The 19,391-nt window shown below is 41.0% G+C and overlaps 1 protein-coding gene across 1 annotated transcript in view; it reads right to left on the minus strand.

Moving 5' to 3' along the window:
- Positions 1-11,374, minus strand: part of MOSMO (modulator of smoothened) — a 33,281-nt gene extending 21,907 nt beyond the window's left edge. Inside the window, exon 1 of the mRNA XM_075514963.1 lies at positions 11,072-11,374. Within this exon, the coding sequence (XP_075371078.1) occupies positions 11,072-11,177 (106 nt within the window). The 5' untranslated portion in view covers positions 11,178-11,374. The remainder of the gene's footprint in view (positions 1-11,071) is intronic.
- Between the last annotated feature and the right edge of the window lie 8,017 nt (positions 11,375-19,391).

The following is a 19,391-nucleotide window of genomic DNA, read 5'->3' on the forward strand; positions in this document are numbered from 1 at the left end:
TGCTAAATAAGGAACAGAATACTCAAAAAGCAAATAAAATGTACTAACAATTCGGTGGCAATTTGTTTAAATCACGTAACTGATGGCAGGATTGTATTTATAGCAATGAGGACATGAGAAGGGAATTTTTCAGGCAGAAGTAATACCTTTTATTAGAACTAGAATAATTGGAAAGATTAAGCACATTTCTCGTCTTGCAAGCCCTTCCTTGCACACACCAGTTTCCCCCACTCTACTAACTGGGGATGTAAAAGATACTACCTCTGTCTGATAGACTTGCTTTATTCCGTAAGGCACCTTTGTCAATTGAAGAATGGCATCTAAATGTCCCAAGATGTAGTTCATTGCAACTAGAGTAATATTTCAAGTAGAATAAAACCTAATCTTAGTTTTTACTCCTAAAGGCGCTTTTTAACTGTTGACAAATCTGTGTACGACATGCTTGTAACAACTGGCAATACAGGTTAAACTGCACTTTAAATAGGGATTAGGTACAGGGCCAACAGAATTTATTCGCTAAAAGTAATGCTTCATGTGCTGAAAGACAGACTGACATATAGCTTAGCTACATACAATCTGTCCTCAAGGACAGCCAGCACAGAGTTTCCTGGCTGATTAACATTTTAAGCCCCCCGCCAGTATAAAAGGTAGCTTTAACTTTTCAGGCAAATTGGAAAAAAACCCAACCTTCTTCTGCAGTAATAATTCTCAAATTTAGGCATTTACTTGTTGTTCCCATCAGAATAAAAACATTAAAAACAAAGAAGAATAGGAAGGCAGGAAGCATATTCAGGATTTATCCTGAAGTTATATTTTCTTATCCCTTTTGCTAGGGCAAGTCCTTATTTTGGAAGTCTGCATAATTTAAGCCTGAATTATTTAGGCAATTAACAGGTGCTGTCTGTGTGGTGATAACACTTTCTTCCTTATCACAAATCAGTATCTACAAAAAATAGATTGTAAGAGTCTGGAGACTTTTTTTTGGCTAGAATAAGAGAAGACAGACCACTCCTGAACAGTAAAATTTGTACTTTACGGAAATAAAATACGACTTTATCTTAACAGCAGGGCTCAGTCCTTTCTGAACAAGCGGGACTATTCTTAAAAAGCAATCAGATGTTATATAGTGCTCCAAAGAGCATATCTGTTAACATATGTTTATACAGTTGTTACACTGACATTCTGAAACAGAATTCTCTCTAATTTTAGATTCAATATAAACAGGCAAGAAATGCTCTGTCTTTATCATCAACTTCATTTTACTGAACATACACTTACAGAGAGCATTTACTTCACATTACATCAGGCATAAGTCAACAGACTTCTGTTTGTAAAACAGCAACTACTACTTCTAGCCTTTACTCTATTCCACCATTTTTCACATATTAAGCTTCAGGGTGCTTCTTGTAATTGCCAAGTGACCCAATAATATTCCACTGAAAGAATTTATGAGACCACATTAGAAATTCTTGGCCATTCAATCTTTTCAGGTTTCCTGTACAATCTTGTTGCATAGTTTTTAAATTTAATTAAGTGTGGGTTTAAAAAACAAAGTGAAACATGCTTCTTCCCACACGAGTTTCTACAATGGAGAACAACATCATTAACACATGAATTTAGGTGCATGATTAGTTTCAGAACTGAATTCAACCTAAGGAAAAAAAAAGTTCTTCCTTCACCCTTGTGACTTCTCTTCCCCCACAGCATGCAACGCCTACAACGCTCCTCACATCAACACGCACAGAAGCTGCAGTGCATTTTTCTCCTCTATGAGAAAGGAGATCAGAATCTTCCACTGTGACAGTTCTGGAGCTGATGTTTCCACTGACTGTGGGAATACCGTTGGTTGCTGTCTATGCTTAAGAAAAGATATCTCTTAATACTGCAATTTGTAATATCTCTATTTTGTACAGAGAAGACAATATTAAAGCAAATTTTCAAGTCAAACAAATCACCCTCTATACAAAAGTCAGCCTTCAGGAAACTTGAGGTCCATGACAACCTCTTATCAGTTTTCTTCACTTCGCTTTGGTATAAAGACATTACAATTAAAGGTTGTGTATGTTTGATGCATTAAGTTCATACTGATGAAGTTACAGATAAAACCATTCCCCCTCACTTGTACATTTGGAAATGTACATTTGCCTATCATGGAAGTCAGGATCCATCTCATTTCAGATGTATACAGAGATTTTATTGCAGAAAGCAAGCAGTTTCACTGAGACATCCTAATAGCATTAGTATATATGCCATCAATTTGAGAAGTGTAGAGAGAACATAGATTCAAAGCAGCTCTTTTGAAGTATTCACAGCAAAGCAGTTCTGAGGCACACTGAACAATCAGTTTGTCCCATTCTCTCTTATTCTGATCCCATACCTATTCCTTAAAATACAGCTAAATTACATTGCTGCCAATAGCTAGAAGCAGTCACAGCAAGAGGAGGGGAAACAAGGCAAGAAGAACCTGGGCAATGATTGGAGAGCAAGAGAACAGGAAACACAGGAGTAAAGACTGCAACACTATAAACTGGGAAGCTGGCTCAATGATGAGCACTACAAAAGTAAACTACTTGACTTTACTGCCTATGAACATGGTCGTTTGATTATTAAATTCTTGGATGTACCAAGCTCAGAGACAGCTCAGCCCTACTAATGCAGTGTTCAAACAACTGCACAAAGAATTGCTCATGGTCAAGTTCAAGGCCTAATGTGAACTGTTTTCAACTGGACAAATATTTAAACATCTAAGTGGGTTACTAATCTTTACACCTTGAGAGACTGTCATCCTTAATAATCCCAAAGTGCTTTGTAATTTAGGGCACAGAACTGCAGCTACCGTGAGGCTCTTGGGCAGCAGCCAACTGTTGCTTATCGCACTACATTGCGTGGATAGGAAATGCTGGCTTCTGATACTGCAGTAAATCCCTGGGAGGCTTTTGATGCCTTCACAAGAGAGCATTTTAGTTCATCCCAAGGACTCAAACATAATAGACTGAGTACGTTTTGCTCAAAGAGAGGAACTAGACTCTACATACTCTGTGGAATTTTGAACCTCTAACTCTTAGCAGCTAGTGTTTCATACTTGATTAGCTCATCCCACAGACAAACCATCACAATCAGACTACATTTCCTAAGGTACCCAAGAGAGACCAAACTCTTGTAGTGAACTCAATTTACGAAATTTAAAAAACATACAAGATAATACATCAAATAGGAAATAAAATATGATATAATAGGAAGAAACCAAGAGCTTTACCCTGAGAAAGGGTGTAACCTACAACTGTTAATTCCATATAGATTCCCATGGAATTAGGCCAATATAAGTGCTTTGCCAGTCAAATTCTCTACCTTGTTTCCCCTCTCCTTAAAATAGGCACCTACCCTGCACAGATCCTCTTCTTGGCCATATCTCCAGTTTTTCAGATCTGTGTATATCTCCATCAGTCAGAAGCTTGGGGAAGAAAAGTGAGATTGAGAAGAGCAGCTGGAGCACACATAAGGGGATTGCTGCAAAATTACCATAGAACTTTTTTCCTGCATATAGCCCTCAAAAAAAGACTCTGTCCGTTACTAAATTTGTAGGCACTGTGAATTACAATAAAAACTTTTAATTATGTAATAACTAATTGATTTTAAATTTTAAAATTTTATAGACCATACATTTATAATAATTTATAATTTTCACAAATTAATTTGTACAAGAAAAAAACTGCCTCCATATTGTATTCGTTCCACCATATGATAAAAGTAATTTTGTATCTGATTTTAAAATAGATAGCAGCATTTAACATCTTCAGAGGTCACTACTCCTCCTTATCCATGAGTCACTCTAGTTACGCTCTTCTGAAATACACAGGTATCAACCATTGCTGGAAAAAGATACCTGAACTTGGTGGAGAACTCCTGCATAAGATGAAAATCCTACGTACTGTACTGCAGCAGGCAAGAAAAGTTAGTTCTCTCTACATTGTTTCAAGACTAGCAAGAAAATAAGTGGGGAAAAAGTTTAGCTGTTGTGAGGTACCTATAAAAAAAGTAGGTCAAGCTTAAAAGTTTGACCTACTGATCTTTGCTTTGGCAAAAGTACAAATGGAGTTTACATAATGTTGCTCACATGTAAGCACTTGTTTGAAATTAAACAATACAAATGTCTTTAATAAGCCTCAGCCATTAGAAGAATCCCATTTTTTGGATTTCAGTTAGTTTTAAATCCTTGGTTTGCAGTACATACTATTGGATCCTTACTTTTAAGATTCATATATTTAAGTCACTCTTATGTTAATCCCAGTGCCATATTGTGTCGACAAATGTAATACACACAGCTAAAATCAGCTCTAAGTTGATTTAAAAAATCATCACTATTAGTGAAACGCACATAGTTCCTGAAGCCACAAAGCTGAAGTCTCAACAAGGCACCTTTCCCACAATTTGTACTGTCTATACAGCAGATTTATGACTACGTACTTCTTGAGTAAAGCACACGACAGACAGAAAATGAGATCTGTACCTGCACATACTGAATATAATTTCGTTCTAGAGTAACTGTACATACTGCTGTGTAGTAAATACTTCAAAGAAAAAAAGTTATTCCAAATACTTGAAACTCAAGTATCTTAGGAAAAGCACCTACTATCAGAAAAGACAAATGAAATGCCTGTTATTCTTAGATTTTCCTCTGTTTAAAGTAAAACTGTGAAAGGAAACAAAAGTTTAAAGAAAAAACCCAAATTAAGCTTTGCTGCCAATGGTCAAAGGGGTCTCTGTGATAAAGATACCACCTCTATTTTATAGAAGCAGCAGCTGAGGCATTACCACAATAACTTTCCAACATCCAAAGTTAGTTGTGCCAGATGTTAGATGTGAAAAGAAAATACAAGTTACTAGCTCCTAGATCTGTACTCTATAAATCAGGTATTTCTTACCTAATTCTTCAACACTAATTAGAGAATAAGGACTTCAACAGGATTTGGTGGGAGGCAAACTAATAGTTTTGTACCTTCACACACCACAGAGAAAACAAAACATTCACCTAACAGAAGCAGTATTAATTTTTATTTGTTAAAAAGCAGATGTAAAACATCAGTTCCTCTATGGACAAAAACAATCAGCTCTCCCATCTCTGCTCTGGCAGGCTCAAATAACCAGGCTGACACAACTCTCCTTCATGAGATTCTTCCTACACGTAAAATAGTACCATATGTTTAAATATTGAGTGGTTGAGCAAGCACAAAATTAATTCATTACAACAATGCCTTACTATTAATTTTTCTTCTGCCTTAAGGCCTGGTCAATTACAGAACCCAAGCACAATTCAAGCACTCTGCTTTGTCAGATTTTTACATCCACTTGAAAGATAGCTACAGTCATGAAGTGGAATGGGAATGTTAATTTTAAAGATGGCACTGACACTCCCAGTCCAGGCACACCTATTAACAGACTGCTCTTGTTAAAGAGTATTCAGATTATTTGGGGTTTAGATTCTTTGCCAGTCCTTACTAGTTCTTACTTGTTGGGGTTTTTTTTGTTTTGTATTGTTGTTTTTAAGGTACTGGCAACATCTCTAAAATGCAGGTACTGTTAGCCGGGCCTGCATCTTACAGCAGGTCCTAATCCCCTCATTGTCCAGATGAGCAATGTATCACAGAGCACCACCTTTCCCTCCTTGCTCACGCACCTGGGGACATCTACCAAAAGGAAAGTGTTTTCCTAGAAATTATGTTCCAAAATCCAATTTTAACACTCTGATGTTCAGAAGGCTTTGGAGATTGCTTTTCAGCAGTCACTTCCATCTAGGGCATGATGGTACATAATTCTTCATTCTCTGTATCATTACCTCCCCTTTTTTTTGTATTCTCAGCATGCAATCCAAACAGGTTCATGAAAGGGCAAATAACTTCTGTCACAATCACTACATGATACAGTACAAAAAACATTAGGAAAAAGTAATTTTGTATAATTGCTTCCTATCATGTCCTATCATTCTCTACTGAGAAGAACTGGGAGAAGCATGCTGTGTTTTGAGTATATTGCAAGGTGCTTAACAAATGATCACCAGAACCTTTTTACAGACTGTTTTTGAAAAGCCAACTATCCATACATCAAAGAAACTAAACAAAACAGCATCTACTTCAGTGGACAGCACAATGATTGCTCTATACCATGATTCCTCCACAGAGGAGCACTGTACTTTAACAGTTTCTCAGCACAGGCCCTAAAGGGCAGAATTAAGTGGTAATATGCCATACTGATTTTTACATATCACTACTTTTTGAGCAGACAACTGCATTTAGAACAATAGTGCTAGCTGGAACTCAAGTTTACACTCTCTTTTAAGTTGTTGATGCTTTATTTATTCTATTCTGTTTAGAAATACTGGTTCATTCGAGTACCTTCATGTGGTCTTGGGTTTATTCCATGTATAGTCAGTACTCCAAGTAGAGAAAAACATTGCAGTGGCAATATGGTCTCAAGCTCAGCAGGAGCCGGGAATCACTGCTTGGTCGTATCCACCTGTGATAGTTCATTAAGCTGATCCCAACAAAGCTACAGCTCCTGTTGGAACTGTGGAGCAAAATTCCTCAGGAAGAGCTATCACATGCAGAGGAATAACACTGAACAGCAGTAATTTACCACTTAGTCCTAGACAATTTATTTCACAGGAGCAGGGAGTTAACTGCCTCTGGAGGAATTGCCTGCTGGGTATAGCTTGCTTTTCTACGAGACCATAGATACCACTGAATCTGGAATCATACTTCACAAATAAAAAAGCAACTGAGTACGCAAAACCAAGAACTACGCATAATACTTCGGAAGATAGATGGAAAGGCAGCATTTGTAAACAAAACAGACAATTTAAAATAAGTGGCATGTTGTAGATTCACAATTTACTGTATTACTGCACAGCATGGTGCAGAAGGCAGTTTAAATGAAAGGTATAATTCCTAACATAATTGACCTTGATGCTTATGTCACAGATGCAAGATGAAATTGGAAGCTCTGCTGAACACTAATATCACCCGAATCAGCATTGTTGCACATATGCTGAGTAGCCTGGCCATAACATACTGTGTGTCCCATTGTGATATATGTAGCAACAGAAGAGGATGTGATAAGTACTTGCTTTAGAAGTTACCCATCAGAGTTTAGCAGCCTTAAATTCTGACATCCATATTAACTTAATGACTGCTATAAAAAAGGTACACATTGTTCTGTAAATTGGAATCAAATGAACAATCATGCTACATAGGAAGGGATGACTAAGTCACATAAACAAACTGATAGCTGAGCTTTCTGAAGGGGGATTTTATTTGATTAAATTCTCCTCTTGAATTATTTGACCTATCCTAAAAGCATTTCAAATTGTCAACCCCCCCAACATGTACAGCTTTTAACATGTCTAATTTCAACTGTGCATACTATTCATACCCTTTTCCCTACAAAAGGGTTGAGAGCTGAAGCTAGAGCAACTCCTATCCCCCCTCCTCCCCTACTGAAGACAAAATATCAAAATCATTAAAGACCCTCCCACACAAAAAAGGAACATATGGAGACAAAACTACCAGCTTTTAAAGTTCATTGCAAAAGAAGTGTAGAGATACAGGAGCAAAATTCATTACTACTGAAATCAGTGGGAGCTTAGGCATTGGCTGCAATTAAAGCCAACTCTGTCCTTATTTCTCGCATAGAATATCAGTTTGATAAGAAAAGGATGTCAGTGCAAGAATACTGAGAAGCCACTGGTTTCCAGAATGGAGTTATCAGTGTTCTGTACTTGCACACCATGAATAACTAAACCTCACTGAGAACTTTCTGAAAGAAAATTCCATTTAATTTTCATCTTTCCTTTATAATCTTAAAGATGTACGAAATACCTGAAACCAAGTTAATGAACAATTCTTACAAAACTACATAAAGAATAGCACCCAATGGAGACTTGAACCCACGTCCACAAAGGTGTAGTTCCTCTGGCCTAAAGACGGGTAAGCATCTGAAACCTTCAATGATCTCAGTTGCAATCCTTTGCTCATAATTACAATGCTGGAGAGGAATTTTTATAGCCAACATTTTTCAAATGATTGTAAAACTTATCTTTAAGAGTAAGATTTAGGAAGCTAATCAGCCCTTCCCCTATATCGATTTCCCCAGAACATAAGCTCCTTTAAAAAAAATACTGAAAACAATCTAGATTTTTCAGAAAAACATTAAAGCCACTGATTTATTTTGCTACCCAATTTAGCAGAAAATCATAATCTCTGGAGTAAGATGTACATATTGTCTAGCATTGGAATCAGAACTTTTTTTTTTTTCCTGAAACATAAGCCCAGGTTCCCAACCCTAATGGCTGTAAACAGCTCTGAATGAGCCAATGCAGTGCTGCCTTCCCAGGTTTGCCAAGACCTCTGCTCTATGCAATTCTCAAACAGCTGCAGTATTGAGAAGACCAGGCTGTTCCATGCTGCCTTTCAGAACCCCGAGGACAGCAGCCAAGCAGAGAAACAGTATTACTCCCCTTTCTCCTTGGTACGAGGGTGACTTGTAGAAGCAGAATCTAGAATAATTCCCACAGGAGATTAACCTAAGAACACAGAGGTAAAGCAAAGAAATATTTTCTTTCACCAAATAGTTCCTTTCACCAGCTGAGAGCAGAATGCTTCAAAAAAACCTGCTTCTTAGGGGCACATATGGAAGTTGGATGGCTTGAATGTGGTCCAAGTACGGTAGTCTGCTGAGAGTGCCTGAATCTCGCTAGCAGCTGGGACAGGGTTTACCATCAGGGCTGTGTCCTCCAGTGCCATACTTCTCCACAGCAGTCTCTGGGTAATGAATGGCACTCATAAAAGCATTTATCTCATAATTCAATACTACAGTGTTTGCTACAGGAAGTCCTTGATTCAGTGGGCATCCTCACACTTCCTTTCTTTACAGTTTGGGCAAAAGGCTCATTTTAGAAGATCTAAGTACTAGAAATATACATTTATATTGCTTTTAACCAGAAGTCTTATAACAGAGTGCATCAAATCCCATATCAATAAAATTTACAAAAGAGTGATGAAAGAAGGATGACAGATAGCTCTCCTTTACAATTTTATCAAGTCAACAATTTGTTTGGCTTCAAAATATGCCAAAGAAAAGGCTTAGGTCTGTCAAAACATTATTTGACTAGTGAAGTCCTTCAGAAAAATCCATATAGATTTCATGTTTGCCACCTAATTAAAAGTAAAACTGTTATTTGCACCTCTAAAAGCAGTACAGGGCAGAAGTGGCAGATGACTCTTAAGTAATCATCCATCAAGTAACTAAGAATTAATGATTTCTAGGTATAATATTTCAGGAAACAATGTTTCTATTACAAAGAGATATTAAACATTTTTCTTTAATGAAAAATGTAATGGACTGTGCTTAGTTCCCAAAAGACCTTTCTTTCCATCAGCAATTTCTTCAGCATAGTTTTTGTTATCTCATTTCTGTACAGGCAGAGAGAATCCAACATCCTACCCATTGCACAGGATCTGTTAACATGAGGCAGGACTTAAGACATACTTAAATATTTAAAAAGAAGATTATTTTATTTGACTTTAAGCTCCTGAAGAAGGGCTCATTACTGCAGCACTGCTGCTAGGTGGAATTGTAAGAGGAAAGAACCAACCATTTTATGTAGCCATAGGCAGGAAGATCATCACAATTAGCTACAGGAGGAACAGTGAAGTCACCTAGGGAGTTCCTGAATGCTGCACTTTGGGAAGGGAAGTGACTCGTTCCTCTCCTTTGGACTGTGTAGGAAAGGCCAGGTTCTAGACTAGGTAACTAGAAGCAATTCCAACAAACCATAAGGACAGTCTGGTCAGAGGGAATGGCAGTCACCAATCCCTAATAGCCCGCATTCTTAATACTCTACTTCATCAGAATAAAGGAAATATGACTCCATTTGAACCAGTTCAGTCCTCTAACATGCACCAAATATTAGGCATGGAAGATGCAAGACAGACAAATAGAATTTTTTAAACCCTCTGCAAGAATTTATGACAGAAGCCTTTACCCCAAGACCCCTTTTCTCTATTCTATACCTGTGGCTTGCTTGGAAATTATAAGTTTAGGAAAAGGTGGTTCAGTTCGTTTCATCTGTTTGTAGTAAGGATGGCTTCCTTTCCTGACAAGGAGATTTGGGTTTCTCTGGGGCATGAGATCAAAGAGCAGCCCTCCTCCTATTATCTCTCCCTGCTCCACTCATCAGAACATGCGGGTCCTTATCAACAGGCTGAAATAAATTGTTCATACAATTACATCATTAGTAAAAAGACAGATGCACAAATCCTTGTTCTTTTAAAGAAAACAACATCAGATTCTAAAATAAAAACCACACACGACCTAGGCTTAAAAGCTGATAAAAATCAGTATGCGGGCAATATTCTGGAAAAAAAAAGATGAAGGAAAGCAAGATCCTCCCTGCACAAAGGAAACGTCAGTATATAGTACGAGAGAGTCAAAACCTGCCACAAACTATGCAGAGAGGCTGATCTAAATTCTCTGTCCAAGGTGACTGAACCTCCGAGACACAGGCGGGGATGCCGCCCTGGCCCTCCGGCTTCACAGAGCGCAAAGAGGCCCGATGGGCTTCCGCAGGACCCCTTGGGAGACCGGGCTCCACACAGCGCGTCCCCCCCGCGCCCGAGGACAGCAGCCGGGACGCACCGCGGGGCACCCGCGGCTCTGCCCGGGGGGGGAAGGGTCCCGCCAGCTCCGACCGGACGCTTCGCCCTTCTCCGCGCCGCGGGGCCGGCCCCGGGAGCTCCCCGCAGCCCCCGGGGGCCCGGCTCCGCCGCCCCTCCCGCCCGGAGGCCAGCCAGCCCCCCGGGATTTCCCCCCCCCGGCGCCTCACGCCGGTCCCACCGCGACAGCGCCAGGCCCCGCGGCCCCCGCCTGAGGAGCGGCCCCTCAGAGGAAGCCTCCCCGGCCCCCACCGTCGCCTCGGGCCGCGCACCCCGCCCGCCCCCGAACCCCCCGGGCGCTGGCGGAGCCCCCGCCCGGCCACCTGCCGCCCCCCCGGCGGGTCCCCGCCGCCGGCCCCCCTCACCCGCGGACTCGCCGGTGTTGATCCAGTCCGGGTTCGCCAGGCTGGCGATGGCGAAGATGTCGGCGGCCAGGAAGAGGCATCCTGAGATGATGGTCAGTTTGTCCATCTCCTCCGGCTCCGGCGGCTCCCGGGTCCGGCCTCCGCCCGGCTCCCGCAGCGGGCCCGGGCCGGGGGCGCCTCACAGCCGCGGCTCCATGGGCCCCGCGCTCCCCTCGGCAGCAGCGCCAGGAACGGGCCCCCCCGGATGGAGCCGGAAGCGAACCCGGCGGGCGGGGGGACGGCGGTTACTCCGGAAGGGAAACCCACTCTCCCTGGCGTTCTCCCCCGGGCGGGGCGGGGCTTCCTGCGGGGGGCGGGGCCTCCGCCGCAACGGGGCGGGAGAACCCCCGAGGCCGCGGCGGGCTTTCTCTAGGGAGCGGCGCGCGGAGAGGCGGGACTTGCCGCTGGTGGGCGGGGCGTAAGGCGGGGCTGGCCCTAAAGGGGCGGGCAGGCGGCTGGGCGCGGGGCAGGCTGGAGGCGCAAAGCATGAAGAGGGGCGAGGGGCGGGGCGGAGCGCCGACGGTGGGCGAGGCCTAGGGAAGAGGGCGGGGCATGCCGCCGCCGCGGGGCGGGTGGGGGGGCGCTGCCGCCGGCCGGTGCGTGCGACGCCGCGGTGGGGCGGGGGGGGGGGGTGATCGTCGCCTCAGGGCGGGCTCCTGTGAGGGGCGGCCGCAACGGCGGGGCTTCGGTTCCTTCTCGTCGTCTCTGAGCCTCGCCGTGGATGGGCCCCAACACCTGCCCCGGGCCTGGTCCTTCTGTACCCTCACGCATCCGTATCCCCAAAGGTTGTTTTTCAACCGAGGCGCACGGGGATCCCTCTCTTCTCCCTGCGCCGGCCTGGAGCCCTCAGGCTGGGTGCAGCCGGGGCTGCCCCCTCCTCACTGCCCTCTGGCAGGGCCTGCCATCCCCCAGGGAAGACCCGCTCAGAGAGAGGAGAACGAGCTACTTGTTCAGCACTGTGTAAAGGGGCCTGAGGAACGATCACAGGTCTGTCTTCACCACAAAAAAAGAAATCTCGTGTTTTACTAGTCTCTGTCACTCTTTATCCCTTTGAAATACTGGGCACGAGCTTAAATTTCAGAGTTGCTTCTGTAGCAATGGTAAAAGCAGCAGAAGTGGAAGGACTGATTCATGGAGGTTCCTCCACACGTTACACGGCTGTGGAGCATGGCAAAATCCCTACGTGGTGTTGCTGTCTGTGCTGGTATTTGGAAGGAAACCTAATTAATCTTGACTAGAAAACTCACCCAAATACAGCGATTTTTGATGACATGCTTTTCCATGGATTCAGCTATATTGAAGTGTGGGGGAATCTGTAGCCAATAAATGAACAATGCACCAAATGTGGGAAACCAGCCCGGTTTTGGCCACAATAACTCTGTGCCTTCGATATTGTCACTGCCATGGGAATGCTGAACTAATTAGTCTAGCAGCCTCCACATCTACAGGTACTTGAAAAATAGCTAATTGCTTACATATTTTTTTCCTTCTAACAGTGAACACCCACCTGTTTTTTCCAGAGCAGCATAACTGGTCTATACAGAACATATCGGGAAGCCAAGCGGGCAATTGTGCTGTTTATTTTTGTGTAAGTCTTTTATGTAGATGTGAGACTATACAAACTAAATGGAGATATTAGTAAAGTAATCTTAAAGTATTCAACAGCAATGAGTAGGACTTATTATTTGGAGGACAAGAGCTGTACTTAGGTTCTATTGAAATTGCCTATTCTTGACAGATTTTCTTAAGGGTGGAGAAAATAGTAAGACTTTTGATGAAAAACAGCTGAAATTATTCCCTTTAAACAGGGAACAATTGCTGCATGGAAGAAATGGGACAACTGATTTTTTATTTAAAAGATTTAAAAATTATATTGCACTAACAATGGGAATCCAGCCTTGAAAAGAAGATATTTCCAAGAATCATTTTCAACTGTCCTATAAATTGGCTTTAAGTGGTATTTAAATAGCTTTTAATACAAGCATTATGTAAAAGTCTGCCTCAAAATGAGTTTGTCTCCAAATAACAGCTTCATGGCAAAAGGAATAAAGGAAGGAGGGGTGGAGAGGGTACACAAAAGCAAGATACGGTTTTCATTGGCTTTTTATATGCAGGCAAATATGAAGTCAGAAATAGTGACAGAATCCAGTCTTCCTACCTTGCAGGCTGTGTGGTAAGTTATTTAATCTTTCTCAGGTTTATTAGGAGATGAGTACATGCCTAAGGATGCTGTGTGGGAGGGAGACCGCCGGCTATAGGTTCTCCAGGAAGCTTTGGGGCCTCAGACAGAGCTGCAGTATTGACGGACGGACAGCCTAAATCAAATTACTGCTCTGGACTGAAACAGTGCACTGGATACAGATACATCCTCTGTCCAGCACCAGACTTCCCTATGCCAGTGTTACCGGTGTGGCGCTGGCAGAACTGCTGTGCAGAACCTGCCTGCCCCGGCATTCTGAGCAGTTGCTCAGGGTTGTTGCCTCCTCACCTGCTGGTAGACTCTTCCTCCACAGGCCATCATGGAGCAGTAGCACATTTCCTAGAGGCTCGCCTAGGACATGCCTGCCCAGGGGTTTTGGCTCCATAGAAAAAGCTCTTCCTCTGGACTTGATGGAACATACAAAGTCTTCACTAGCAGTTGGGGATGAAACTAAGAGTGAGTTTCCATCTGTCTCGGTCATTTCTTCCTCTGTTCATTTCCATCTCCTCACTGCTGCCCTAGCACTACTCTTCCAGTCCTGTATTTCAGTATCTCAAACTTTTAAAGTCCTTGTGCTACCAGACAGTTTGTCTTCACAGAGCCCCCAGTGCCCCAAATTTTCTTAGTATCAAGAGGCATTCCTGCTCTTGAGTTTGAGTATTTCGAATGGAATTGTAGCAGATGACAAGAGGAAAAGGATGTTTCTTCAGCAGAAGAGGATTGGATGAGATCCTATGCTGCTGCCTGCAGAAACTGCAGAATTTAAGGGTGACCCTAGAGAAAATCAGGACAGTGTTAGGGGATCTGTAATGTAAGTTCTGTCAAGTGTCTAAACTTTCTGTAGCACAGAACAAAGAGAAAATCCACCTTCCTTGGAAACTGTATAGACTGATATTAGGTATAGTAAAAAGACCAGAGTCTAATCTAAAAGTGTGAATCTGAGCATTCCTCCTAAATGTTCTGTAGGCTTTGGATTAGTCACAGCTTTCATGGTTTTAGATCTCTCATGTCCAGCAAGATAACTTCATGCAATAAGAAGATGCTTAAAATCAGGATTCTGGCTTCTAATTAAAGTTAGCTAGATTTGTTACTAGCATTTTTTGTTTGTTGTTTCACTGCTGATCATTTGCTGACCTACAGCTGCTCATGAATTTAAATGGAATTTGCTGAATAATTTTGGCTAGAAAATAATAGAAATTAGCCTTACTTCGTATAATCTGTTTACCTTTATTGGCCTGGGAGTTAAGTACTTCTTCTGGAAGTAGGAAACTAGGATTCAGTTCCCTCTTTTGGCTGAAAAAGATTGAAACACACATTTTTTGAAAAGTGGCCAAGAACACCATAGGAAAGGTTTCCATCCCTTCTACTGATCCTTTTCCACTTTGCATAAATCCCTGAGCTGGAAAAACAGTAGCAAGTCAGACATCCAACCTCTCAGAATTATCAACAGATGAAAGTGTGTTCCACAGTGTGTCTTCCTTTGCTTTTCTTGCATGACCATGAAAATTAAGTATTTCATCCAAATGAAATGTAGTATTCTGCTCAACAACAAAAAAATCCTGCACTTTTCATTGGGGAGGAAAAAAAATTCAAACCATTCCTGCTTCCTTCTCTGTTTTGCAGTTCAGCAGCCAAATTGACAAATCAAATGTTCACATTGCTATACTTTCAATCCTAATTCTTTTTTAGACATTCTGTGCTGTCATTTAGAGCCTGATCCAAAGCTTTACTGAAGCCATTGGAAAGATGACCAAGTTTCCGTATTTTAAAGAAGAGGAGTAAAGTGGTGCAAATTTTCATTAAGTGATTCCAGACCGCTGGAGACAGTCTCAAGCAGTTAAGTTATTGCTACTCTACTGTCAGAAGTTACATTTAGAGATTACATCTTAAAGCAGAGACAAAAAAAGTCATTTTTAACAGAATAGAGTTTGTTTTAGAGTCTCAAGCACTCATGTGACAATCTTAACTTTTCCTGGCTCTTGATGAGGAGAACAGGCTTCAGAGATGGAGGATTTACTTTATTACCCTATTATATTTCTTGGTGGAGACACTGGGATAATATAATTTATATTGTATTACTTGTATTATACATTTTAATGGATAGCAGATGCTCAAGAGTATTTTATATCTGTAGGTGCTAAATATGGCAAGCACAGTCCCTTTCCTCATGTCAGCAGTAGGGTGTGAAACCAATGTGCTGGAAATTTAGAAATTAATAATCTTCTCTATAAATATTGATTTGCAAAATCCATTTTTTATAAGAATTCAATCTTTTCTTGACGTCCTTAACAGCTGACAACTCCTCTGTTCTGTTATTCTGTACCCTGTTCTCTACCTTCCCTGAATATATCACCATTTGTAATGGATACTTAACAGCAGCATTGCTTTTTCTCTTGGTAAAATGTGTGACTTTTTAAGAAATAAGTTTCTAAGTAAAAACTACTTTCAGTATATTTATTTGCAGAGAGCTAGTTTATGGAGTATACTAACTTTTTATAAGTATCGCTATTATGGCTTTTTGGCAGCAACTCAGCAGGCAATGCCTATCTAGAGAAGCAATTAAGGATGAGGGACTTAACAGTTTGGACAATTAAGAATGGGTACAGCACCTGCTCAAATGTCTCCTTCAACATTTTATTGAAGAATGATACCACACTTTCAACTAGTAAAATTTTCCTCTCACTTTTCAAAGGGCAGTTGCCAGCACTGGAAAACATCTGTCAGCACACACTGATTGCAACATTGAAGGCAAATATTAGGATGGGTGAACAAGGATTAGATCTCATAATCATACAGAATGGGCCATATCTCCAGATAACAAGCCTTGTTGAGAAAAGCTCTGCAACTAATGATGGAAAGCTAAAACCAGGTAAAAAGAACCAACAGTGATATTCAAATTTAATAGCATTGAAAATATTCTTGTTCTGTATTTATGCTTTGAGCCTGTCTGATTTATTTACACTTACACAGATCAAAAGAAACTCAATTTAAAATTACAGAGAGAAGAAACTAGCACAAAGTGTATAAAGCTCTGTGCCAGCATTCCATTGTAATGAAATACCTGTGATCTTAAAATAGCTGATATGGGTGACTGTTTCATAATCGGATCAAGATTTAAGTCTACATATTGTTCTCCAGCAAAAACAGATTTCCTATTCATTAACAGGTTTGTCCAAAAATAGTTTGACTATTACCTTTATATAGCAACTAAACTTGAATAATATCATTCTTTGTTCAGTGCATTATTGTTCAAGTAATTTCACTCTACAAGTAACACAAAACTTCCTGAAGGCTTGAAATTAATTTGCCTTATTGTTTGCTTTTTATTTCTCTTTATTATACAGAATAGTTACAAAGTGGCAATGGACTAATCTCTGTGCTCTAACAATCCATGCAGGTGCTCATTTGCTAAATGCTTTAAACCTGAAATGTACCGTATTGGTACTAACAGACTATTACTAGTTATTAAGGTTTCTTGTGGAACATCAGACTCCTATATTAAGCTTGTAATTGAAAGCTCTGTAAATTTGACTGCTTCATGTGGGTCCCTAGACCAATTACGTTAGACTCATGAGCTACAGTTTGGGGATGATAGTGTGCTATGTTATTACCATTTATTAAATTGCCTCTGACGTAGAAATCTATGAAGCTAAGACTTGAGTGTAATGAAGTCATTTAGAAATTTACTGGCTGTATAGTGAAAATGTGTATCTTTAAATTAGAACAATTTTCCCAGCATTGCCTTTATAGTTTGGGCAGTCCTTTCTTCTTGCACCTTTCAGAGAGAATTAGAATTCCAAGCACTAGGAATAAAGATCTACTCGTTTGGTGCAATAAAAGCCATCCAGTGGAGTTCTTAACCTCTTTTTAGACAAGACTTGCACTTTTGATCCAAGTATAAAAATCAGTGGAAAAATCCTGAGCATAAAATAGAAATGGATTTGAACAAGTATTTTTTTATTATTATTATCTTAGGAGCTGATAGCTTTAATCTATTCCCTAAAAAAACCCCTATGGTATACAAAAGCACATATATGATACTGATTTGGTTATTTTGTTTTTTTTTTTTTTTTTTTTTACATCCATAAGGTAAAAAATACAGATTAGGAATCACTGAAACGACATAGTTCTATTCACAACAATTTGAAAAAGCATTTTCCAAAAAGGCTACAAGAACAAGGAGTCAAATTCTTTGTGGCATGTGATGTGTTCTATTCGTGATGCAGCAAGTATTGAACAGTTTAAAGGGGGCTGAGGACTGGTAACAAACATTGTCCCTTTGTAGCTGGTCTTAGTCTTTGGAGCCAAAAGAAACAATTGGAGCATGCTTCATGGAGCACCTGAATCTACACACACAAAAAAAGCAAACAGCTGAATTTTTTCAATTCATGTTTAGAGTGAACTTACAAAATCTTTGTATTTAAGACCAAAGCTGTAAAATTTTGCAGAAAATATAGTATTTTGTAGAAGCTCCGTCTCTTAATGATACCAGAGGCAGCACACTTATTTTGGCACTAATACCAATGTACAGAGCATGGGGCTTCAGAAAAATATGATGCACTGCCTAGGAGTTTTTCTTGCAGTGAATTAGGTTTTATCTTTATGGAGTTATTTTTTCAGTTAAGTAAGCTGAGTATTATCTGTACAATTTCAAACTGGAACCTAAAAGAGCAATTTTATTACTGCTTATAGCTTGAAAGAGCTGGTGCTATTCTGCCGACTTTAACGGGGAGGAGGTAGAAATTAACAGAGGTAGTGGGAGGCACTAATGTCTTAAAATCCTACAGTTAGACTCACCAAACTCGTATGTACATATGCATGCCCTATTCTCCATGCCAGCCAGAAGAAATAGGGCTGCTTCATATGTGTGTTTCCTCAAAATACCTTCATAGTGCAAGAGTCTAACTCCACATAAATCTTCAGTGGCCTCTGCATGGTATCAATCACAAAACTGATAGGTGAACTGAAAAGCTGGGTGGTTCAGACTCTAAATTCTGGAGCAGCGGAGCAAAATTATCTACGTCTGCAGTTCAGAGATGGCTTTGACTCACCACAACAGTGTTACCAGCACAGTATGGGCAGAAAAAACAGAATTCTGAAAGTATCTATTAAAAGCAGAGAGTGTCTTGCAGATATTTTAAAGCATAAGTACATGTATGTCTATGCATTTTGAAACACGTAATCTGGGTGATTTACCTTTCTGTTTGAGGCTGAGAACTTACACAAAATGGTTGGTAAAATGTTTCTTGTTGCTTTTTTGGTATTTGCTATCCTGGTACTTGTTCCAGAACTTCTTGTTTGCACCCCAGCAGAATCAGTGCCTTGTGATAAGCTAGAGTGGAGAGAGGGTGTGATGATGATGGAGTAGAAGGAGTAGTTGTGGAAAAAGTGAATGAAAAAATGGTAGTCAGTAGTTCAGGTAAACAGTTTTAAACCCTGTAAATTTTTGCTACAGGCATTTTTAACCCAAAAGGGTTAAGAAAAAAATAGAGCAGATGGAGAGAGGCTCCTTGCTCTGCCTAATATGGCAGCAGACAGCTGTACTGCTTGTTTAAATCCCCTATGCTGTTCTGTTGCAGTTCAGTACATGATGTTTGCTGATACTGCTCCTCTGTGCAACTGTTTCTGCCAGGCTGCTGATAGAGCTGTAGTCTGCTGCAGATTGATTCTGCTTGCCTTTTGCAGTCTCCAAAATTACAGGTTTACACAGTAATTGCAATTCCCCCAACCTCTCGAAGCCCATCTTGTTATACCCCATGGTATCTATAGGTGCTGGGGCTTCAGTACTCTGTTGTTCTTGGATGCAGTACTGCTTTTTGCAAACTGCAGCTCAGTGCTTTCCACTGGCAGCAGGTAATAACATTATATGCAGCCTTATCCCTTCAAACAAACAAACAAACAAACACACAAAAACCTTCACCACCGCTTTCTGCTGGAACTCCTCAGTTAGATTCTGCAGCAGCTCTTGTAGACACCTCCTCCTTCTCCCCTGGCCTCGCTTGACATTGTCTTGCAATGCGCCCACATGTTGGTTGTTCTCAGAGTGGAGGGACAGGCACCAGCCATGGAGGACAGTCAAAC

This window comes from Mycteria americana, chromosome 12 (genome assembly GCF_035582795.1).
Source record: "Mycteria americana isolate JAX WOST 10 ecotype Jacksonville Zoo and Gardens chromosome 12, USCA_MyAme_1.0, whole genome shotgun sequence".
NCBI lineage: Eukaryota > Metazoa > Chordata > Aves > Ciconiiformes > Ciconiidae > Mycteria > Mycteria americana.